Below are 25,239 nucleotides of genomic sequence, written 5' to 3'. Positions count from 1 at the left end.
ACCCCTCGCTATTCTGCTTGCTATTGCTGCCATGCACTCACATTGCTATTGCTCCTTCTACAGCTTCTCAACTCCTTTCTCATTTCTGCCCCAGCGCACCCGTTCAGCTGTGATGTGGACAGCAGGCAGACACCTGTCTGACACCCAGCACCGTGCGCAGTGGTACACGCTACGTGCACACAGTGTGTGTCTGGGGTAGATTCCTGTCTCCCAAAACAGTACAGCACTGCAGGCAGGAGCAGCTCCCTACATGGGACAGGTGCTGCGCTCACAGAGGCAATGGAATGGAGCTGATGCTTCCTGGAGCTGGCACAGGCTCCGGCTCATTCAGTCTTCTTTTGAGCACACAGGTGTCAGTGTTAGAGGGAGGCACTTCACTAAAATTCCTTTTTTGTTTTTTTCTTTTTTGCCTCCAAGCTTCCACACGCTCCCAAAAGAAAGTGAGGTGACAGCGTGGGAGGTGGAAGAAGATGCTTCTTGGCAAAAGACTGGAAATTAAATAGGAGTGAAGGCTGGAACTTCCTTCTCATTCAGACCAGAGTAGAAGCTCTCATATTAACCATTAAACAAAAGACCCAAGTTGAGGAAATAACAGCTGGAGCCCAACACACTCACACTCTATGTTCTCCCTGTCCTACCGTCCCCGCCCTCCCCCCCAATATTTACAGGCTAACAAACTGCAGCTGCCCACTGTCCTACCCACGCTTCCTCTTGGTTACCATCCATCAGTCCCGTGCCATCCCACGTGGGGTCAGGACGTGCCCCAGTGCTCTACCGGGTGAGAAAATAGGGCGGTTCACAGCCTTAAGGAAGTCGGTTGACCGCAACGCTCCTGGGGTGCTCAGTTCCACCCGGAGCCCAGGAGGCAGCGCTATGGGCAGTCTGGTGCCGCTCCTGGAGCACGGGAAGTTCAGGAGCCCCGTGTCGGGCCATCCCAAAGCCCAGGAGCTTTGGATTGCCTACGTCGGGACGGCGGCCTCCAGGCTGCGCCGGCTGTGCCGCAGTTTGCGTTTGCTGCTGTACAGAGCCATCTCTTCAAGTGCAGATGCGGTTGGCGTTGATGAGTCACGTGTTAATAGCATTTCCTCCTCCTCTGGCTGTCCGTCTTGCTCCTGAGGAACTGCGTAGATAAGAAGAGAAGTAACAGATTTAGGAGGAGGTGCTCGATTTAAGCATTGAGATGGTTAACGATGACACGAGGGTGCCCTGCATGCTGAGACGTAAATCACAGCAATGCCATGCCCAGAACTTTTAGGTGATATGTACCTGAAGTGCTATTAGTTTCTGGGAAGGAAGTGGCACTCCTCAGCAGACATCTTCCCCCAACACCCAGGACTCACTGAAAACGGTATGGAAGTGCCAAACTGCAGGAATAATCAATGCCCAGAAGGCACTGAGGTGCGCGCTTGTGCTCGAAGCGCTGCAGTAGTTCCAACAGAGCATTGGGCACTGAAGAGCACTATGAGCATCATATGGGACTGAGAGAGGTGAGCCTCTTGGTTTTGCTTAATGCTGAAGCTGGATGAGTGAAGTCCTTTCTGTAGGCTGCATCTTGGGTCTTCCACCCAAGGGCCTCATCACAGAGCCACTGTGGCAGGGCTGACCCTCAGTTAACGTGGTCTGAGATTTGCACCTGACCTACGTTGTACTTTTACGTACCCCAGAAAATCCACCCTTTGTGATAATGTGGCTTGAATGACTTCCACGAAGTACTTTTGTAAGAAAAAAGCTTCATGAAGCCACAGAAGTTTTCGTTCGACTTCCTGAGAAGCTTCTCTGAAGTCTGTGAATTCAGCAGAGAACCTCAAATACAGCAATCTGTCAGATCAGAGGTGCAGTCAAAGCTGCTGATCTGTACTTAATGGCCCACCCTCTGCTCTACAGCCATGCTCACAGCAATGCCCTCTTTCTTACAGGAAGCAGGTAGAAGCTTGTTGTGACCCAGAACCCTTCCTGAACTACTATGTAGCATCAACCTATGGTTTGAAAAGGACGCAGAATCAAGAGAACACAGGTAACCAATGCGACGTCTTGGAAGGATGCTGGGACTGACAACCAGGGAGCTCACTTTCAAGCAAAACAAACTGGAATAAAACAAAGGCACTGGCAGACATGTAGGGAGATGTTCAAATGGGGTGGAGGACTCAAAGTGCTTGGAGGGAGGTCGCTGCTCTTAGACCCAGTGGAATTTGCCAAAGGAGACATCAAACATGGAAATAAGTACGGTCTCACCACAGCACACTGCATCCTTCAAAAAACTTTTGAACTGTCTCAAAGCTCTTAATGAAAATAAACTGCTATAGGATAAAAGACACATCCTTTAGTGTGTAAGTAAGTAGTTAAAGCAGAGGAAAATCGCAGGAAGAAATGACCTGCCGTCACAAAACAAAGCAGTTGTCTGTAGCTGGCTCTGTGTTTGGAAACTAAAGAGAAATAGCAGAAGCGATGATGACTGCATTGAGAGGCACTACAGATTACTCCCCACTGGGGCAGTCAAATGGAACTCCACTCCCAAAAGGGCATCAGGATGTTATAGAGATGGCTGGGAAATAATGTGGAAGGTGGAATTAACTGCAGGTGTGTATACAGATTCAAGAAAGTGAACAACTCTGAAACTAAAGCCTCTGGTTTATAAAATACAAAACCAAAAAGGTTGTAGTTTGGAGCAGTATTCTGGAAAGAATTGCTTTATGCTCCTTTCTTCTATGCTTTTCCTTAGCACTCCATGCAGCTCATTACCAGATCATCCCAAGCCTTGTGCTGACGTCGTGCATCTGCTTTTATGCTTTTGTTTGAAGCTCGGGTTCAATATAGATGGTGTGTAGCTCTGAACTGATTCTGCAGGCACTGGAAGGAGCTTTCTGAAGATATGAGCACACTTCTTAGCAATGCAATTCCACTTTTGATTGTAAGATATCAGAAAAGATGGGAGAACGATTGAATTGAGAATGGACCACCTCAAATGAAAAACCCAGGATTTTCATTTCGGAGGTTTGCACTACAGCAAACAGAAGCTGTTCTCAGTACATTTCATTTCAGCATCTCTGCAGTAGAATCCCCACTGCCAATGTCCTGTGTATGGATCAGCCATCTGGAGTGGAGCCTTTACTAAGAGTGATTTGCCAAGATAAAACTGACAGCTGAGCTGTGTAAAATAAAATAAATAGCTGCAGAGGAGGGAGAAGAAAGCCAGCATCAACTGCTGAATGAAAGAAAAGCGCTGTTGAGAAGAAGGCATGCCCTGCTGTGCTCCACTACAGCACCTGGAATGAAGCAGGACATGGTCTGAGCTGTCCTTTAAGGTCGGGAACACAAAGACATACTGCAACTAGCACAGTATGAAGAGATACAGAAGTCAAAGCTTCAATTAGTGCTCGTTTAGGTGATGGTGCACACAGCTCCACAAGCTTAGACCTGGGGAGTCACTCACCAAGCTCCATCCAAATGCCCTCCAGTGCCAAACCAGGATGACCTCCTGCACTGCCTGCTGCTGGCAGCGACTGTTCCAGCAGAAGGGGTACAAAGCACCCCTAATATGGATGCTGTCCCCTTAGAGCAGCTGCCAAAGGCCAGGACTTCCTACCCGCATTCTACCACCCCTCTTCACTCAAGAGCACAACACGAGGTTAGGCATGCTCGTAACAAACAGTTCTCAGCAAATCAGCCATTAATAACCACAATGCAAATATCCTACCCAAAACTGAATGTGGCGAATCTCAAGGTTTCATTCTAGAATGGACAAAAAAAAAGGATAATGCTTCAAGTAGCAAGAAGGTGAGGACCTCAGGGTTGACTCCACAAGCAGGTCAAGAAGAACACTCTAGAAAAGGATGGGATGTAAGTGGTACAGGAAAGTCTCCTTTTGCCACTGGCTTACCTGAGTTATTTCTGTCCTCAACATATCTGAGGTCATCAGCTGCGTCAGGAGACTGGAAAGAAGAAGACATGAGCATTTACCTCTGTAACACCAGTGCCAGGTAATTTCCCTCTCAAGCCTGTGACAAACTGCAAGAACACCTTTTGCCTCAAAGGCTCTGGTGGTGCAGCAGCCAGGGCATGGCCCTCACATTCAAGTTTTCTGCTGCCATCAAGCAGCCCGTTGTCTGAACTGTGAGGTGAGAGCTGTGTCTGCCCACCACAGCTCTCTTATTACTTTGTCTGGGGAGAGAGGAGGGGACAGTAAGTGACAGGAAAGGCAAAAAGCAGGAAGGCTGTTAAAAAGGAGCAGAAACATGGGAGGGGACCGACAACACAGGACAGTGATGCTTCCTTGAGAGTCCTGGACCCAGCTCTGCACCTGCGCTGCTCTCAGGCCTGGCTTCTTAGGCAAAATCAGTGGGATTTTTTTCTTCATTTAATTACATAAGGAATCATAGAAGCATTAAGGTTGGAAGAAGCCTAATAGATCACCAAGCCCAACCCAACCCATCCCCACCATGCCCACTAACCACGTCCACAGGAGCCACATCTCCACGGCTCCTGAACACCCCACAACTTCTGCCACCAGGGCACCCGCCTCAAGCATCAGTGGGCCTACGCTGCCTCTAGTGTTAGTTTTATCTGCAGTGTATTTGATGAAGCCCTTTCTGTTGCCCTTGACCCCCTCTTGCAAGGTTAACCTTACAGCCTTCATGGAAGGAGGACAACTCTAGCGACCAACCACAGGTGCCTGTAGTTCAGCAGATCAGAGCAACGCCACCATGTGAGAACCATGACTTTGGTCACGGGCCAAAACTTGAGATGGCCTGAAAGTCAGCACTCAATCACAGAATCAAAGGGGTAGGAAAGGATCTCAAGAGATCATTGAATCCAATCCCCCTGCCCAAGCAGTTCCGTACAACAGGTCGCACAGGTGGGCGTCCAGTTGGCATTGAGTATCTCCATGGTGGAGACCCAACTTCTCTGGGCAGCCTGTTCCAGCGCTCCGTCACCCTTACTGCAAAAAAGTTCTTCCGTGTGTTAGCACAGAACTGCCTGTGTCCAGCTATTAGGCTGTCACTCCTTGTCCTACTGCTACTCACCACTGAGAAGAGCCCGGCCTCATCCACCTGCCTCCCACCCCCCTATAGAAATTTATAAGCATTTATCAGCTCCCCTCTCAGTCTTCTTTTCCCCAGGCTGAACAGCCCCAGGTTACTCGGCCTTTCCTCATACAGGAGATGCTCCAGGCCCTTTATCATCTCTGTGCCCTTCTGCTGGGCTCCATCTAGGAGATCCTTGTCTTTTTGGAATTGGGGAGCCCAGGGCTGGATACAGGGTTCTAAATGTGGCCTCACCAGGGCAGAGTAAAGAGGGAGGAACATCTCCCTCAACCTGCTGGCCACGCTCTTTTTAATGCACCCCAGGATCCCATCGACCTTCTTGGCCAGCAGGGCACACTGCTGGCTCATGGCCGACCTGTCGTCCACCAGGACCCCCAGGTCCTTCTCTGCAGAGCTCCCCTCCAGCAGCTCAAGTCCCAACCTCCACTGATACCTGCGGTTATTCCTTCCCAGGTGCAAGACTCAACATTTGCTCTTGTTAAACCTCATCAGGTTCATCCCTGCTCAACTCTCCAGTCTGTTGAGGTCTGGTGGAATGGTAGCACAGCCTTCAAGCCTGTCAGCCACTCCTCCCAGCTTTGCATCATCAGCAAACACGCTGAGGGTGGACTCTATCCCTTCACCCAGGTCGTCAATGACGATGTTGAACAAGACTAGACCCAGCACCGAACCTTGGGGAACACAAGGTCTCTGATCTCTGGTATCCAACCAGAGAGCAGTTCAGCAATCATCGCTGCCAGTTCTCTCAGCACACGTGGGTGCATCCTGTTGGGGCCCGTGGATGTGAGCGCTGATTTTGGCTACGTGCTCCCTAACCAGACCCACCTCAACCAATGGAAAGCCTTCCTTTCCCCAGACACTCTCTCTTACCTCCAGGGTTTGGGATTCCCAAGGGCTAGACTTAGCATTACGCACCGAAGCAAAGCAGGCATTCAGAATCTCTGCCTTCTCAGCATCCCCTGTTACCAAGGCACCCACTTCATTCAGTAGGGGACCCACATCTTCCCTAGTCTTCCTTTTACTGTTGACATACTTTAAAAAACCTCTTATTTTGTTGTCCTTTACCTCCTTTGCAAGGCTTAATTCCCAGAAGGTCTTTGCCTTTCTCACTGCATCCACAGAGGCCCTGACAACATTCCTATAGTCTTCCCAAGTGGGCACTTTTTCCACAAATGTGGAAATATGGACTTTCTTATTTTCTTTCTGTTCATCCAGGAGTTCCTTGCTCATCCGCACAGGATGATAAACTTGGGGACTGGTATCAATGTCCCAAGCCCTATTTATTTTGCTCTTACAGAAAATTTAGTCAATCTGCACACAGTGCTTCAAGGACAGAGAAGTCAAAGCGCTCTGCATTTGTTCATCTATTAATCCAAATTTGTACTTAATACTTACCCTAAGCTTAGCACTTCAGAACTACGCAAACGTTTCAGAAGAGCTCAGTATTCATTTTAATAATGTCATATGAACTTATTACTTCATGATTATCGTAACATCTACAGCACAGCTACTTGTGGGGCAGGCTGCTGGATAATTCCACCCTGAAGTTAACACCAGCTCCCATTTGCAATTAGTTGGCAACCTTTTCTCCTTCCCTTTCAGTTCTCATCTTTCGCTTGAAAACATTTCAGGATCAGTTAAGGTGAAAACGTGACTGCTTTGTATTTGCAAAAGCTTTGCCATCGCTTTTAAAACCATCTGGACCAACTTCTTAACACCTGACTGACGCCTCCAGTGGCTCCTCAGTGCAGCATGGCCAGCTGTCATTGCCCCATACATGGGGGGCACCCTGAAGAGCTCTTCCTCACGCCATTCAGCCTCTGTTCTGAGGGTCGTCACATCATATGCAGCACTTCCACTAAATCAAGCCCTGACCGATCCGACAGCAGGCAGAAATTCAGCATGCAGTGAATACCTGGATTTCGTAAACAGGTTTGGAGGAAGGAATAGCAGCAAATTCCCGGTAGTCAAACTTCTTTTCAGACATGGACTAGAAGGGACAGTAAATGAGAAGAGAGAGAAAAGAGAGAGTGAGGAGAGAGGAGTGGATGGACACACAACAGCACCCTGAGTGATCTATGGAGAGTTAGCAGCAAAGCATCATTCACAGTTAGTGTCAACGGTGTCTGGATCCAGCCTCTGGGAAAGAAGGCATCTCAGGGACACTGGGACTCTGCATTTTGTCTGTCCTGCTCTCAGGGTAGGTGCTCCAAGCTGCACAGAAAACACGACGTGCTCCAGTGAGCTGCACATCTGCACTAGCTTGGGTAAGAACCCTCTCTGTATGGAAAAAATCAGCAGCAAGATTCCTGACAGCTCCAGCACAGCTGACACTTAATTCAGAGCTGGTGTGTGACTTTGGGCAGAACCAGGTCCCACATTCTGTTGTACCAATTTTGACAGTTCTCTGCAACGACGTCCTGCTGCATTTATACAGCACTTAGAAAAAGTAAGATGCTGATTTCAGCTCAAGTTTTTGGTTTCGTGTTATTGAGAAGAGAATAAAACAGAGAAGGGGAAAACAGACATTGCTGCCTATTTGTACAAAGGGGATGTCCCTAGCAAAGGGCATGGCAGAGCTCCAGCCACAGTGCCCTCTTCACAACTCTGCCTCAGGCTGAGTATTTAAATAGGGACCTCGTAGCCCAGATGCACGATCCACACCCAAGGTGAGTAACGGAGAAATCCCAAGCTTACAAAGGGAACAAAAGCAAGCAGAACGTGTCATACCAGCCTTCCTGGTGAAGTGACGTTCCTGGGACTGCAATCTGCAAAAGATGACACAAAAACACTGCTTACTGAATGTCTGTATTACATGCAACACACACACATGCCTGCCCCTTCCATTCAGCAGTTATTTAAGTCTGATAAAAGACCAGACTCACAACAGACACTCTCAAAACAAATGCCTCTTTTTTTTTTTCTTTTTTTTCTCTTTTCTCTTCAACTCTGCTCTTGTTTCCCACAACCATCACTTCGATGTTTTGGTATCTCAAGTTTTCTGTCTGTTAGAAACATCTCCTGTGCTCAGAGATGTCATGTGCTCAAGCAGGTCCTTCCAGCCTCAGCTGAATGAATAAACTGCATCCTGCCAATCTCCTTTCAAGCCAATTAATCTGCAGAAGCATTAACTCTTCCTCAGAAGCTGCTGTACAGTACCTTCCAGTGGTGTTGGTGACGGGGTAGGAACGGGTGAAGGTGACTCTGTCACCTGCTCCAGAGTGCTGCGCTTCTTTCCCTCCTTGGACTTGGCAATGACCATTTGGGCTTTAAGGGCATCCTGTTCAAGGGATTTCATCCTGTCTCAGAAAGGAGGAGGAACGGAAGGAGAAAAAGACATCAGACATTGCTTTCTCTACAAGAGATGAATGCCGTCTTCTGTGCCCAGCAGCTGAACCACAGTCAACAAGCTGAGTGCAGAAAGGCCAGACGAACCCTCGGTTCCCCGCAGCAGACATTCAGAGCAGGAGAGAACAGCTCAGTTTGCTGTCATCAGACGTTACTGTCCTGAAATGCACGCGTTGTCACGTGTGCTGAACAGAGCCTGGAGCTCAGCATCAACCCACTGAGATGCTGGAGGCCTTCCCAGAGGCGCCGTGTGTGACAGAGAGCAATCCAAATTGAGGAACGTGAAGGGGAACTGCCAGGGCTCAATGTCTAGGTGAGCTTTCAGGGCTTTACTCTCCTGTGTTTCTCAAGTGTGCCACACTTTATCCCTCTGCTGCCACTGGGACATTATAAATCACCTCTGAAAAAGGGGGTTCAGCCCTCACAAACGCCGGCTCCCACCCAACCAGACAGACCCAGCGTCCACCCATCATCCCCACTGACTGCCAGTAGTCTGTGGTACCTTAGGGAAATGAACTCCAGCACCACTGAATCCTCCCTAGCCCTACAAGGACGCAGCTGGGAGCACGGTGTTAGGATGGGGGACACAGACAGGACGGAGCATGCAGCTGGCAGGGATGGGGCTGTGCACACCTGGATTGGTTTCCTGACCCAGGGGTTCTCGAGGCGTGACTCTGCACTGGACTAGGCATCTGAGCTGGCCTGGCCCCGGGAGCAGGAGCCCATTGCCGGGACTGGTACAGCTTCCTGGCCAGATCCTGCTCGTACTGTTTAATACTGTCTTCAAGAGTTGAGGATCTGAGGAGGAGGAGGAGGAGGAGGAGGAGGAAGAGAGGAAGAGGAAAAGGAGAAGGAAGAGGAGATGATGGTAATGAACATTACAGTGGACAAATACAGGGAGAGAAAGAAACAGATACAGGAACATACCCTGGCAAGGAGAAATGTATGTCTGAAAAGGGAGCAGCCATGGTTACAGCAGGCTCCTACACCTCGTCCTTCCCAGCACCAACTGCTGCAGAAGAGGGCAACCTGGGATGATGTGCCCAGAATTGCTCGCTTCAGAGACTACATGTCTAGAGAACGCCCTCCTCACGTGCTGGGAGGACTGGAAACATCAGCAGATCAGTGCAAAAGGCTCAGCAGTGGCTGCAAAGAAGTTTGTGTGTGTGTGTGTGTGTGTGTAAAGCAGACTGATGGAGTACAGGGCATGAGCACACGTGCGTGCACGCACAGTTCATCACCTCCATGTACGCTGCATGCTCATACATATCTGACCATCTGTCAGCATTTACTTTTGTTTGACCATTGTAAAACAGGATCACGGAGTTGGAAGGAACCCATGGCAAGCACTGAGTCCAGCTCCCGACTCCACAAAGGGCAAGGTGAGTGTTAAACCACAACTCTAAGAGCATTGTCCAGATGCTTCTTCAGCACTACTGACGGGTTTGGAACCACGACCACCACCCTGGGAAGCCTGTTCCAAGCTCACATTCTGGTGCAGAATCTTTCCCTCGCCCCCAGCCTGACCCTATTGACACAGCTCTGTGCTGTTTCTTTGGGCCCTGTTGCTGTCACCAAACAGCAGAGATCATAAGTTGGCTGTGGGCTGCCACAAACGAGCTGCAGGCTGCCATGAAGCCTCCCCTCTGTCTTCTCTCAGCTGAATAAACTGTGGCTGCTCCTCATACATATCACAGAGTCATAGAATGGCTTAGGTTGGAGGGGACCTTAAAGATCATCTAATTCCAACCCCCTGCCTTGGGGACAGTTGCCAATCACTACATCAAGCTGTACAAGGCCACATCCAACCTGGCCTTGAATGCCTCCCAAGATGGGGCATCCACAACTTCTCTGAGCATCCTGTTCCAGTACCTCACCACCCTCTGAGTAAAAGATTTCTTCCTAACATCTGAACTGAATTTCCCACCTTTTAGCTTAAAGCCATTTCCCCTTATCTTGTCACTATCAGATGGTGTAAAAAGTTGATCCCCCTTCTGCTTCTGAGCTCCCTTCAAATATTGGAAGGCTGCAATGAGGTCTCTCTGGAGCCTTCTCTTCTCCAAGATAAACAAGCCCAGCTCCCTCAACCTTTCCTCACAGGGGTGTGCTCCAGCCCTTTGATCATCTTTGTGGCCCTCCTCTGGATGCACTCCAATATTTCCCTCTCTGGTCCTTTAACCAACTTTGTTGGTTGTCCTCCTTTGGGCACATTCTCTTATTTTCATATCCTTCTAATACTGTGGAGCTCACGTATGCTAGGCAAAGTGAAGCCACACCAATGCAAAATGAGCAAGTACATTGTGAAGGGTCTGTTTGGCACAAGCCCCAGCACACACGCAATCTCAGAGCTGAGTGCATCCACAAAGGAGCGCATTGGAAAAACCAGCAGGACGCATGTTGGCCTCAGCAAGCTGCTGCTCCTTCTCAACGTGTGCCTTTACCCCCTCAGTCACAGCCTTCCTGGGGCACAAACGTCAGCATCTGTGTGTGCTGAGATCACCTATGGAGGATGGGTCCCTGTGTGTCTCCCCAGCAGAGGAAAGGGAGTGGGTGTGTGGTGGTGGGGGGGCACCGCATGTCCTGGCAGGGCACTGATGACACAGGGAGAAAAGGGAAAGCCCAAGGTGGTGTGAGTTGATGGGGTCACAAGTGACAGCACACAGACCAGAGAACTGGAAAGAAGCAGAAGATAGAAGATTAGAAAGAAAGTAATAAAATCATGCACTTAAAGAAAATACACGTTAGTGAGGCAATCCTCCCCACACAGCACGTGTGGGGCTGCACGGGGAAACGAGACGCGAGCCTTGGCTGCCACCACGTCACCACTCTGCAGCAGTGATAGGAGATGGCTCACATCAGTGAGAGCTGTGGTGGTAGGGACAGTCTGTCCTTGGACTGGAGGAGCTCACTGTGGTGATGATCCCTGCCACTGTCAATAAGTCAGGCCTTAACACCACCCAAGAAACAGCCAGATGCTTCTTGGAGAGGAAAAATACACCTTGCTATCAGCAGCAAAATGAAGCTGAGAAGCTGCTCTGCAGAACTCATAAACTGAACACTGAATCTGACAGAAGCTGCACTGGGCATGCTAATATTCAGGCTTACAAAAGATCAAACCTGACAGACCCTGCCCCATCAGGGAAAGACACACAGGAATGGTAGGCATGAGGGAGAGAACATCCTGGTGTTCTGCTTGGAAAGGGATGGCAGATCAATCCCCACCACTTCTCTAAACAGAATGATGTTGAACTTCAGGTGGGGAAGCACAGCAGCCAACTTCTCTTCTGTTGGACCAAATGCAACAGTGGAGGTTGGCGTGGTCGCTTTTTAGTTTGTTTTTTTAAGACACCAAACGTGAGTAGCAACTCTACAGAGTATGCCTTCTCCAAATGTGTCGGTGGTACTTAAACAGCGTTCTATTCGTGTGCAGTATTTCATGTATTTAACACCCCCAGCCTTCCTGTGAGACAGACTCGCTATTACAGTCCTCTCGCAGTGCAGAGACTCAGAGATCTGACCAAGTTCATAAGGAACCACGTGCCAGAGCCAGAATCTGGGATCAGTCCCAGCCCAACCTCTCCCAATAGTCTGTAAGCACACATTCGTTGCCCAGAGATGTGGTGGATGCCCCATCGCTGGGGACTTTCAAGGAGAGGCTGGATCAGGCCCTGGGCATCCTGATGTAACTGTGCACGTTCCTGTTCACTGCAGGGGAGTTGGACCAGATGGCCTTTAAAGGTCCCTTTCAATTCTAAGGATTCCATGATTTAGGACTCTTTAATTGGTTCTGTGACACCCATCCAGCTTCTGGTCTTGTAATCAAAGGCCAGTGCCTCTATTAAAGCAAGTACTGCTGTCAAACACTCTTCCTTACACACATACTGTTTTTGGCAAAGGGTTATTCCTGGATTAATGTGAAAACACAGGACTTTCATTTGCAAATGATGCCTCCTGAAAAGCTGTGACACAGAAACCACAGGAATAACATCAACTGGAGCAGGAGTGTGATGCCATAGACTGCAGAACATTCAGCAAGTCAGAGAAGCAGACAGAATCTCACCGTGTCTGAGTCAACAGCCCATAGAGGAAACAATTCTGTCACACCACACTGTGGTCACTGTATGTAGGCAACCCCATTTCTGGGGTGCAGGCAAAGGAGAGATTGCTGAGTGCAAATTCCCCCTGGTTGGAAAGGACCTCTGGAGGTCACCTAAAACCACTCCAAGCAGCGCCAGCTTCAAATGTGTAACAAGGATGCTACGAGATAACAGAAATCACTCTTCCAAATGAAGAGTGATTCTAACTGGCAAGCTTTTCAGTGAGCTGATCAGCCTTCTGACACTGCAGAGCACTGCACTGGAATTAAGGTAGTGCTTCATAACAAAAAAACAACAGCTGAGAAAGACCAGGTAAAGGGATCATCCACAGCAATGGAGCTGGAGCATGCCAAGAAAGTGTTCTTCTACAGGGGAAGAGCCTCAGTAACTGCAGACGTTAGCTCAGCACAGCTCTAAATAAGCATAATCAAAGCCACAAGCAGATCTGTCCTATGATGAAGTGACAATGGAAAGCTGAGCCCTCTGCAAAGCTCCAGGTGAGCCGTCATCACTGTGAACTCCACCCAAAGATTTCTTCATCCCCAGAGCCTCACCAGAGGGATGTGGCACCATTAGGATCCACACCTCACCTCAAACATGAAGGTTTTAGGTTGTATCACCTCACACCAATCCCTCCAGCATCCAACTGAGCAGTCTGGCAAAGGCGAGTCATTAGCTTTGCTGTTCTTCTAAAGCCTCCCACTCAACCTCCCCAGAAAGAGCATTTCAGATTTATTTTGAGTCCCGGAATGCTCTTGTAGCAGACAGGAAAGCTGTCATCAGTTATAGCAGCAGCTTGACTAATTCTTTAAAGGAATTATATTACACAGCAAGGGCCTGGACCGACTTCCAATCTAAAGCTCTGAAGCTCTCTTTCTTTCAAGACAGATGCTGACTCACTCTGTCGTAGCTCACGATACAACCGGTGTGGATAAAAATTCCCTCATCTTGCTCATTTTTTGACTTCAGCAAACCTAGCAGCCTAGCAACACTGACTCTATGAAATGTCCTTGCTGTTTTTCGTTTTGGATACGTCAGCCTGCAGCTTGGAGAAATGTGATCTTTCTCGTGTTACAAAAGAGATGGGGAATGGTGTGCTGGAAGGCAAGAGATGCATTCACTGTCACACATAGGCATAAGAATTGTTGGTTTTTTTTTAAATAAAACTCCACTATCTTCAGGTCTGTGCAGACACAGTTGGAATATGGGACTTCTCACTCACATAGCTGGTCAGAAGCAGATGAGTTCAGCCAAGCAGCGGATGCTCTGCACTGTTTGAATGGAAGAAATGTGCAACTACAACCTCTGCAAACATATGGCATAAGGGAAGTTTTTCTGTTCCCCATCTGAACACCCCGGATTCTTCCCTGAACTGGCCTAGAAAAGAAAACGATGAAGCTCCTTCTGTCTCACCGTGCTGCCCTCCACATCGCTCGCTTCTCTGCCTCCAGAGCACGACGTTCTGCTGGAGAAAGTTCCTTCTCTTGGCTGCTCAGGAGCTCAGGACTCTGCATTCGCAACCTCTCCTGGTGCCGCCGCTCCGCTTTGGCTGTGCGCACCGGGGCCAACGCATCCCCTGCTGCAAGACTTAATGGACTCAACCTGGGCAGAGAGAGAAGCAGTGAGAAACAGGCAGCCCTCATCCACTTCAATACTGCCTGCTCTTCTCAAGGTGATGACCAACACCCTCGGACGCTGTTCTGCACCACCCCCAAATCCAAGGACATCATTTTGAAGGATAGAAGAATAACACAAACACAAAGGTAAGTTTCTGCTAAGTATTTTTTTTTTTCCCCAATTACAGTTTCATCTTCTCCACAAGATTTTTCCTTTTACACTCCGTATTTGCTAAAAAGTAGGAGTCCCTTGTTCCATCACCTGGCAGTTTCAAGGCAAAGCACATTGCTCATCCCCTTACCCAGACATGGAGTTCGTTCTCTGTTCAGGCTTCATTCCTTCTTCCAGTGAATTCCTCTGTGAGCTGTTGTTCTCATTCACCTCTGAGGTCCTAAACCAGACGAGCACATCAGCCAGCAGTGCCACAGGCTGGTTCAGAATAGATGCACACCCCAGAACACAACACAGACCAGTTCGAAGACACAACCTAGAATGTTTTTGCTCAACATCTTTTTTTCTCCATTACTGCAAGCATTTCCTTGTTGATTTCATAATAGTTTATGCTCTCCAGCTCCCTTTCCATGCTTTACAGCCTGGCTGCTCCCAGCCTTTTCCTTTGCTGATGTTGGATATGCATGAACGTTAACAAAGGCTGATCCTCCTGAGCTGTAAATGAATGCATGTTTGGGGTAGGGACAAATCCTGACTCACCTCAGAGTAGTGATTCTCTACACAGACATTCTACATGCAACTGCTTGACAAACTGAAGTCGTGTGCTCAATGACCAAACCACTGCACATCGCATCAGCTGACAGCAAGCCAAACAACCCTGCTTTCCACAGATGAAGGCGTCCCCAGCCACTGTGCCTTAGCTGGCAGTCAGAAAGCTCATGAATTTGAGCTTTCCTTTTTACTACTCAGGTTTACTTTGCTTAAATTCCAGTCTCAGCATGAAAAAATATTCCAAAATGCACAAATTCAGCCTATTCTACTGCATCTCCTTTGTCCAAGCATAAATAATAAGTAACTGGAAGTCTTCCATCTGCAGCTGTCCCTGCACAGATAAGAACTGGGAGCTGAAAGCTGGACTCATCCTCAGAGCTTTCCATTGCTACATTCACCGTAGGCTGAGCAAAGTAACCTGATGGAATCAGCCTTGCTGTTCCATAAATTCCCACATTTCAGTATGAAAAGAAGAGGGGATAAGCAGGGCTTCCCATCGAGCCTAACAGTTGGTTTGCACTCATTTGCTGCCCTTCCTCAGAGCTGCCCACTGACGGGCCAAGGTCAGCACAGAAGGTGGGAGGTCTCCGTGCATTCATTGTGCAAGCACATCATCCACAGAAACTGGCCAGAAATCATTGAGAGAAACGAGACTGAACACAACAGCATGAATGTTTTCAGTGTCTCAGCCTGACAAAAACAGTATCAAAGGCTGAGGAGAATCAGATAAGTCCAAAGGCGGATGCTGCAGTTTTATTCTAGTGCAGCCTTACTTTTATTTGAAGTTTTATGAGAAATGTTTTCTCATTCCCCAGCTCTGTGCTCAAGAATGAGAAAAACACCAGAGCATTCTGGAGAACAAATTCAGGAAAAAAATACTACAAGAGCAAAGCTAGGTTCAGCACCAGGGCTGTTCCTGAGCTGGCTATCTCCAAAACTCAATGGCTTTATGCACCCGAGCATGGAGCTGAAGGAGGCGTTCTTCTGAAAAGAACACTTGGAAACAGGACTGCACATGGCACGCTTTTACATCCAAGAGAAAGTAATGTTCAGCTTTCTTCCCCAACAATCACTGATGCTGAGACACTCTGACACACAGGGGTGGCACCGAGATGCTGCTCCATAGTCTTACCGAGTTGCTGGAGCCTGGCTGCTCCTTCCATTCAGCCTCTCAATCTTGTACTCAACTCCTTCAATGATGACAGTGGACTGCATGCTCATCTCAGGCACTTGTTTTATCATCTCGTCCTCTTCCACTTCTTCCTCCAACAGAAGGCTACGTTTCTGCTGCAGTTTTCGAGCTGCCAAAACAAGACGGACTCATCTTACACCACACTGAACTCCACTAAATCCCACAGGGATGCAGACTCTGGGCAGGACCTTGCACTCAACATCACTGCAACTTTGTGTTGCTTTAAGCCTACCCTCTTCTCGACAAGCATTTGTTTCTCCTCCACTCCTCCAATGCTTCAGGTGTAGAAGACCCTCCCCAGTGCTGGGCCTGTCCTCTTCAATATCTTTATTGATGGCCTGGAGGAGGGCATCGAGTGCACCCTCAGTACATTCGCAGGTGACACCAAATGGGCTGGAAGCGTGGATCTGCCTGGGGGTAGCGAGGCCCTACAGAGGGATCTGGACAGGCTGGAGAGCTGGGCTGAAGCCAATGGGATGAGGTTCAACAAGGCCAAATGCCAGGTCCTGCACTTCAGCTACAGCAACCCCAGGCGACGCTGCAGGCTTGGGGCGGTGTGGCTGGAGGACGGCGTAGAGGAAATGGACCTGGGGGTATGGATGGATGCTGGGCTGAACAGGAGCCAGCAGTGTGCCCAGGTGGCCAAGAAGGCCAATGGCAGCCTGGCCTGCATCAGAAACAGTGCTGCCAGCAGGAGCAGAGAGGTGATTGTGCCCCTGTGCTCAGCACTGGTGAGGCCGCACCTCGAGTGCTGTGTCCAGTTTTGGGCCCCTCACTGCAAGAAAGACATGGAGGCCCTGGAATGTGTTCAAAGGAGGGCAACGAAATGGTGAGGGGTCTGGAGCACAGGGCTGATGAGGAGAGGCTGAAGGAGCTGGGAATGTTCAGCCTGGAGAAGAGGAGCTCAGGGCAGAGCTCACTGCTCTCTATGGCTGCTGAAGGCAGGCTGCAGGGAGCTGGGGGGCAGCCTCTGCTCTCATGTCATCAGTGATAGGAGCAGAGGGAATGGTTTCAAGCTACGGCAGGGGAGATTCAGGCTGGACATGAGGAAGAATGAGGTGTCAGAAAGGTGGTCAGGCACTGGAATGGATGCCCAGGGAGGTGGGGGAGGCACCGAGCCTGGGGGTGTTGAAGGAAAGGCTGGATGCTGTGCTGAGGGCCGTGGTTCAGTGGGAGCCGTTGGGAATAGGTGAACGGTTGGACTGGATGAGCTTTGAGGTCTTTTCCAACCTTGGTGATTCTATGATTCTATGATTCTAAGTTCCACTCCATTCTTTCAGTCCCACCCTTACTCAACAAGGAATCTCTCTCCCTTAGGTGCATTTTCTTTTTACATTCCAGTGCTCCTGATGAGAGGCGACGTTTCTCCTCATCTCCCACACTCAGCAATTCTCAAAACAAGCTCAAATTCAAACCTGAAACTCTGCAGTTCTCCTTCCCATCGTGTTCTTTGTACATAAAGAATCTGATGTACCCAGAACATTTTTACAGGCTGGATGTGTGATTCTTTCAACCACATCACATCAAAGAAACTCCAAAGCACAGCTGCAATTTCTTTTTCTTACCTTCCTTTCTACCTGTCAGGATATCTGTTATGAGCTTACTCTTGTCTCAGTTTGTATTCACGTTCCTGAAACTAAGAATGCTTCTGATGCTTCACACCAATTCACAAACAGCCTCTGAACAGACATATGGGAGGGAAGGCAGGAAGAACAGCAAGATACAGAACGAAAGAGTCAATTTGCAAAAGGAATTCTTCTATAACTCTCGTGAGCAGCAGCAAGTCATGTTGTTGTACATGCTCCCAAAGCCAGGAATCTAATCCCACCTGTATTTTCTTATGGGGGGGGACCAAACTTCACCAGAACCCCTTCAATCCAATCACTGTTGTTCCTGATTGACATTTAAAGCACTGTCCAAACAGGAAGAAATTACACCGAGGACTACAGCAGTCATTTTCCCTCCTGTGAAAGTACTGCACAAAATCAGAGCAGTATACCAGGCCATGAAAGCTCTTCTGTCACACGATCCTGCATAAAGATGTCACAGGCAATCCTGTTTTCATCCCTGCAGGATTGCACCAGCTCATAACCTCCTGCTAATCAACTCTGGCATCTTACAAAGAAACACATTTGCAGTAGCTCTGTAAAATTGTTTTGAGGTGTTTTATGAACTCCAGGAAACCCTGACCCTACAGCACCACCACCTGTCCACACAGAGCAGCAGCCAGTAAAATCCTTGATGTTCACATGTATCAAGCAATCAAAAAATACAGAATCACATAAGGACTTCAGTTGAAAAGGACCCTACAGATCATCAAGCTCCAATTCCCCATTATGAGAGGTGGCCTCAAGTTGTGCCAGGGGATGTTCAGGTTTGATATTAGGAAAAATTTATTCTCTGAGAGAGCGGCCAGGCATTGGCACAGCTGCCCAGGGAGGTGGGGGAGTGGAGGAGCTCCAAAAGCATGGAGATGTGGCACTTGGGGACGTGATTAACGGGCATGGTGGGGATGGGTTGGGGTTGGACTTGGTGACCCTAAAGGTCTTCCCCAATCTTAACGACCCTGTAATTATAAATAACCTCCTACAAGCTTTTGTAGGTGTTACATTCCCAGTGTGTGCAGTCTGATGCTTCACTTCAGAGGCCAAATTTCCCTTCACAGAACGAAGCGTACCTTCCTCTTCCTTCATCTTCTTCAGGTCATCCTCTCCCACCAAGGAGACGCGTTTGGGAGGTTTGTCCACCTGCTGCTGCTTCACCTCCACTTCGAAGTATTTCTGCCTCTCACGGAAGGATCGCTGCTCAGGGCTGTGCAGGCTCTGCGTCGGCACCTGTGAAAACCCACAGAGGCACTGCTCACAGAGCGCCCAAGCCAAGCCCCAGCCTCAGCCCCGTGCTCCACAGCACTCCCTTCCCCCTTCCCCAGCCTTCCCCTGTGCCTGCACTGGGATGCTTTCTCCATATCCACAGTCCCAAAAGCCTGTATCCTCTCTGAGGTGCTGGCCCAGCTCCTGCTCCAGCCACCAGACCTCAACTCTGGGGCTGGTTTGGGTTTCTTCCTTAGCAGGAAGTTTTTCACACACAGGGTGGTGAACCACTGGCACAGGCTGCCCAAGGAGGCTGTGGATGCCCCATCCCTGCAGGCATTGGAGGCCAGGCTGGATGTGGCTCTGGGCAGCCTGGGCTGCTGGTTGGCGACCTGCACACAGCAGGGCTTGGAACCACGTGAGCGCTGTGCTCCTGTGCAACCCAGGCCACGCTGGGGTTCTATGATTATGGCTCCTCATGGGTCCCTATGGCACCCTGTGGATCTCTATGGCACCCTGTGGGTCCCTATGGCACCCTGTGGGTCCCTATGGCACCCTATGGATCCCTATGGCACCCTGTGGGTTCTTATGGCACCCTATGGGTCCCTATGGCACCCTATGGCACCCTGTGGGTTCTTATGGCACCCTATGGGTCCCTATGGCACCCTATGGATCCCTATGGCACCCTGTGGGTTCTTATGGCACCCTATGGGTCCCTATGGCACCCTATGGATCCCTATGGCACCCTGTGGGTCCCTATGGCACCCTATGGGTCCTTATAGCACCCTATGGATCCCTATGGCACCCTGTGGGTCCCTATGGCACCCTATGGATCCCTATGGCACCCTGTGGGTCCCTATGGCACCCTATGGATCCCTATGGCACCCTGTGGGTTCTTATGGCACCCTATGGGTCCCTATGGCACGCTATGGATCCCTATGGCACCCTGTGGGTTCTTATGGCACCCTACAGATCTTTATGGCACCCTATGGATCCCTATGGCAACCTGTGGATCCCTATGGCACCCTGTGGGTCCCTATGGCACCCTATGGCACCCTGTGGGTCCCTATGGCAACCTATGGGTCCCTATGGCACCCTATAGATCCCTATGGCAACCTGTGGATCCCTATGGCACCCTGTGGGTTTTTATGGCACCCTATGGATCCTTATGGCACCCTATGGATCCCTATGGCACCCTGTGGATCTCTATGGCACCCTGTGGGTCCCTATGGCACCCTACGGATCCCTATGGCACCCTATCAATCTCTATGGCACCCGATCAATGTCAATCAATGCGGGTTCTCTGTGCAGCCTGGCCTGCTGGTTGGCGACCTGCACACAGCAGGGGTTGGAACCAGGTGAGCGCTGTGCTCCTGTGCCACCCAGGCCATGCTGGGGTTCTGTGATTCTACGATTCTCTGCGCTGGTCTGAGCAAGCCATTCCCAAGGACACTGAGAAACGGGCATGCATTAAAAGGATGGTCTGCCATCACTCCTCCTCCACAACCAAGTGTCACCGATGTCACATCAACAGCAACAGTCAGGGACATCACTTGGCGGAATGGTAAATCTACTTAAAATTTAATTCTAAGAAGTGGAAGCTTCGCTGTCAAGATAATAAATCCCTATTTAACAGAATAAATAACATAATATCAGAAGAACAGAACGATAGGGAGTAAAAAAACATTGATCCACAAAATCGATTTGTGAACCAGAAATTAGAAATTGTAAGAGTATCATGAGAACTGCCAAGAATTATTACAGATAACACTGTTTTTTAGTTATATAAGTGAAAATGAATCGCAGGAGGAGAGAAAATAGACTACCTTCAACTTCAGCCTTACCTCCAACCAGAATGTTCTTGGAGCAGATTTAGCCCAGCCCTATGTCTTGGAAGCTCAGTGAGCTTCTTTGTATCAGAACAGCAAGGTTAAGACTCATCACCCTAATGCCCTGGGAGAACAGTGCTATGAAAGCCAGTAAGCTTTCAGTACTTCATGGGCAAGGGTGACCACCTGCAGTGTGAGCAGACACCAAATTCCAACAAGACAACTACGCATCCCTCCCTCAAAGCACAGAATCACAGAATCACAGAATTGTAGGGGTTGGAAGGGACCTCCAGAGATCATCGAGTCCAAACCCCTGCCAAAGCAGGTTCCCTACAGCAGGTCGCACAGGTCAGCATCCAGGCAGGTCTTGAACATCTCCAGAGCAGGAGACTCCACCACCTCCCTGGGCAGCCTGTTCCAGTGAACAGTGGGACCCATAGAGACACGTTGGGACCCATAGAGACACATTGGGACCCATAGACTCCCCCACCTCCCTGCAGCCTGTTCCAGCGCTCCTCCCCTCACTGCACAGCCGTTCCTTCGCACATTGGTGCAGAACTTCCTATGCTGCAGTTTCCGGCCGTTTCCCCTCGTCCTGTCTCCACTCACCACTGAAAACAGTCCGGCCTCGCCATTCTGCCCCCCACACCTCAGATATTTACAGACCTGGATCAGCTCCCCTCTCAGCCTTCTTTCCTCAAGGCTGAACAGACCCAGCTCACTCAGCCTTTCTCCATAGCAGAGATGCTCCAGGCCCCTCACCATCTTGGTGGCCCTCCGCTGGACTCTTCCCAAGAGATCCCTGTCTGTTTTGTGCTGGGGAGCCCAGAACTGGACGCCGTGCTCCAGGTGAGGCCTCACCAGGGCAGAGCAGAGGGGGAGGATCGCCTCCCTCGACCTGCTGGCCACGCTCTGTGCAATGCACCCCAGGATGCCATTGGCCCTCTTGGCCACAAGGGCACACTGCTGGCTCATGGCAACCTGTCGTCCACCAGGACACCCAGGTCCCTCTGCGCAGAGCTCCCCTCCAGCAGCTCATCCCCCATCCTGTACTGCTGCATGCCATTATTCCTCCCCAGATGCAAGACTCTACACTTGCTTTTGTTAAACCTCATCCGGTTTTTTTTTGCCCAGCTCTCAGCCTGTCCAGCTCTCGCTGAATGGCAGCACGGCCTTCAGCCAATCCTCCCAACTTCGTATCATCAGCAAACTTGCTGAGGGTGGCCACCATCCCCTCATCAAGGTCATAGATGAAGATGCTGAAAGCAGGTCTGTCTGCGATAAACCAGTTGCTGTCTCCTTCCTACCCTCACTTGCGATGCTCCTTCTTCTCTGTGTTCCACTGTTTGGGTGACGTTGCCCCCAACCAGCAGCAGTTACCTGTGTCTCGAGCAGAGGGTGTGACAAGGGCACTGCTGCAAAAGTCTTGTATGCTTGCTTGACGTTGATGGGAATCTCATCAGGAGAGGGTGGTGATGGTGGCTTTGGCTACAGCGACAAAAACAGAACATAAAAAAAAATCACAGTTGTTACAAAAAAACAGAATGTGGGGGAAACACTTCGAAATGCTCATCCTGCAGAGCCTGAGCATTGGAATAAGAAAGAGATGGCTGCTACAGCCTTGTGCAGAAGGGTGAGCACTGCACTGTGTATGTGCTCTATAGAGCAGCACAAGTATCATAGGCCCATTTTACTTCCTGGCAGGTGGAGGAACGGTAATTCTGGTGGCACCAATCCTCATCGACTTCACCAGAATTTCGTGACTGACCTCTTGGCCATGGGGCCAAACTGATGTCACGATCCTAAAGGATTTCCACCCAACTCAGTGAGCACGCAGCCATCAATCAATGGGCTTTTGGAGCTGGAATACAGTGACATACAGTTAACTGAGCGCTCCTTCGGACTGAGAAAGACAAATCCAGTCCACTGGGAAATGAGAGATAAGCTCTGGCCTTATCCAGTATTTCTGACTAACAGAACCTTCCTCATTGGAAGAGATCTACCGGCGTCACTCCTTTTTTCTTGTCTTTTCCTTCTTCTCCAGTGGCTGTTGTGCTTCTGATTTGGTACAAATCCATACGCGCTTCAATAAAAAGAGAAAGACTATTCTGCAAGTACGCAGCAGCAACTCTTACCCAGGCGAAGACCAAAATACATAAACCCTTCTCTCCCATCAACATAAAGCCCTGAGAATGAGAATCTCTGAAGGAAAACCGATCATTTTGCACATCACCAAACTTACTACAGATGCCATTGGCTTTTGCCCCAAGACGCAAGGCGCTGACAGACAAGGTTTCACGCCTCAGCATAACTCTAAGTGGCAGCGGAGCAGCCTAGGACAAGCTGAGTGAGAAGGAAGTGTGGCCACTTACAGAGCTGTGGACAGCGGAGCACGGCTCGGGCTGCTGGAAGGGATTGGGGCTGTCCCCCTCCTCCGGGTTATGCGAGGCAGCATTTTGTCGCGCTCGAGAAAGAGGCTGAATGACGCCTGGCTTGGTCTGCTTGTGTCAGTGCCACACGAGGGGGGAAAATGCAGACGAAGAGAGAGAGAGGGAGAGAAAAGAGTTGAGCGGTCAGGGCAGCCAGGTGAGTCCTTGGGAAGGAGAGCTACTGCAGCAAACACCAAGCACAAAGCCACGTCTCTGGTGCAAGCATCTGGAGAAGCAAAGAGGTTCAGGCAAAGCAACACCAATGAGTTTAGTGATGCCTGAGTGATGAGGGAGAGCCTTGCCATAGAAATGGCAGCTGCAGCAGTCAGAGGGGAACAGCACAGATATGTCAGAGCTTGGGGAGTGTAAGCATCATGAATGGGAGATACAGCTGGGAATGGGCACTGGCAGAAGTTGTGGTGCAATGAACAGAACACCAGCCAGGCCTGCAATTAGGAATGCAGACAGATAGGAGCAGAGAGGGGTACAGGGGACCAAGATGTCATCAGTGCTGGGTATTGTGTGGAAGTGAACGAAACTCCAAATACTTAAAGGGACCAGAAGCACAATTGGCCAGAAAAACCAAGAGAGCAAACTGCTAACGTAAGCAGGAATACAAGCTATAAACACTGAGTTTTCAGTGTAGGAATATTGAAGACAGTGCATTTGTACAAACTTGGAGGGACACTGAGAAAAGAACACAGGGCCAACAGTGAGAAGTAAGCAGGCTGGAAGTAAGCACACGCAGGAGGAAGAGGCAAGCTTTACATGCTGGAGGATACACAGAGGACACTACTGGAAGGTCTCAGAGCAGATGTACTTACTGATCTGCTGTCATCCTGCGATGCAATGAAGTTAATGGAAGCCTGAAAGCAGAAATAGAAGTGTCAATGCGGAGTCCATAACGGAACCCTTCAGCTAACCCTGCTCCATTCAAAAACAGACTTACCCAACTCTTTCCCCCTGCCCTTCTTCCCATACAGCACAAAGCTTTCAAGTCCCACATCACCCCCTGCAATGCATTCTCCACGTGGGGAGCAGCTCAAAGAGCAGCTTCTCTGAGTTCCTCTGCAAGAAGACACTCACAATTCTCTGCACTTCACACATCAACCCCCCCACCTCTCCACTTCTCCTCCAGCTCAGCCGATCGTGGCCCCTCTTTGCATCCCCTGCGCTCTAGCAAAGTCATCAGCGCTGCAGCTTCTTGGCCAACTCAGCAGAAGGAGCAGGGAACAGCCCTGAGAGCAGAGCAGCTGCCCGGGCACTGCTCTGCAGCAAGCTGAGGGGCACCCCAAGCCCACGAGCCGGGCAGCACGGAGCTAAAGGAAGCGAAAACAGCAGGGCCAGGTGGGAGCAGCACGGAGCAGCATGGAGCAGCACGGAGCAGCAGCACACACTGCACACCAGAGGGAACTTACAAAGCGTGTCTCCCTGCCTGGCCGAGCAGCTGCAGGCATCTGCAGGGGGGAAACACCAGGGGAGAGAATGGAGAGAAAACGGAGAGACCCGCGTGCCCCGGTGAGGCTGAGAGCTTCCCCAGCACACAGAACGCCCTCGCCTGGTGCTATCAGTGCCCCACTGCTCCCTGCCCCAAAGGAAGGCTCACTGCCCACCTCTGCTGTCAGCCATGGAAGAAGACCCACTGCATGTGCAAACCCGCTGCAAACAGTGGAGCAATCATCTTGAGTGCAATCTTGTGGTATGTCCAGGACAGCACAGTGATTGTCTTACGTCCTTTGGTAACATCTGGGTGACCTCTTACATTCTGCGTAACATTCACTGTTCAAGAACTAATTCCACCTGATATCATCTCACCTGATATGCAGGAGACTGTTGCACAAGGCTCTGACTCAGAGGCATTAAATCACACATGTCTGTGTACCAGAAAACTCGTGGATAGAATAGAAGATGGGTGGAGAGTGTCACTAGCAAGGCAAATGGCTCAGCACTGTGACACATGGCACCTTAGGAAACAAGTGCCCAAGTTACTGAGTCCTAACAGCCACAGAAGAAATAAGGAAAAAAAGGCTGTTAAAACAACACAAAGATTGGATCTCAGAAATCAAAGCAGTGAGGAAAAGTTTTCTAAGGACCTTAAGAGACTAAAACGAATGACAAACTCAAGAGAAGGTCAGAAACGTTGTAAGAAATC

The 25,239-nt window shown here is 49.8% G+C and overlaps 1 protein-coding gene across 1 annotated transcript in view; it reads right to left on the bottom strand.

Moving 5' to 3' along the window:
* Nucleotides 1–959: 959 nt before the first annotated feature.
* SCRIB (scribble planar cell polarity protein) overlaps nt 960–25,239 on the bottom strand; it is a gene marked incomplete at both ends in the record, with an annotated part of 101,818 nt that continues 77,538 nt past the window's right edge. The window contains 14 exons of the mRNA XM_079533726.1: nt 960–1,120; nt 3,878–3,929; nt 6,958–7,032; nt 7,773–7,810; nt 8,202–8,341; nt 9,024–9,188; nt 13,901–14,089; nt 14,406–14,495; nt 15,960–16,128; nt 18,697–18,853; nt 22,039–22,146; nt 23,031–23,159; nt 23,912–23,953; nt 24,506–24,544. Coding sequence (XP_079389852.1) covers nt 960–1,120; nt 3,878–3,929; nt 6,958–7,032; nt 7,773–7,810; nt 8,202–8,341; nt 9,024–9,188; nt 13,901–14,089; nt 14,406–14,495; nt 15,960–16,128; nt 18,697–18,853; nt 22,039–22,146; nt 23,031–23,159; nt 23,912–23,953; nt 24,506–24,544 — 1,554 coding nt within the window. The remainder of the gene's footprint in view (nt 1,121–3,877; nt 3,930–6,957; nt 7,033–7,772; nt 7,811–8,201; nt 8,342–9,023; nt 9,189–13,900; nt 14,090–14,405; nt 14,496–15,959; nt 16,129–18,696; nt 18,854–22,038; nt 22,147–23,030; nt 23,160–23,911; nt 23,954–24,505; nt 24,545–25,239) is intronic.

This window comes from Tetrao urogallus (genome assembly GCF_951394365.1).
Source record: "Tetrao urogallus genome assembly, chromosome: 3".
Taxonomy (NCBI): Eukaryota; Metazoa; Chordata; class Aves; order Galliformes; family Phasianidae; genus Tetrao; species Tetrao urogallus.
This window is presented reverse-complemented; position numbering and strand designations above follow the sequence as displayed.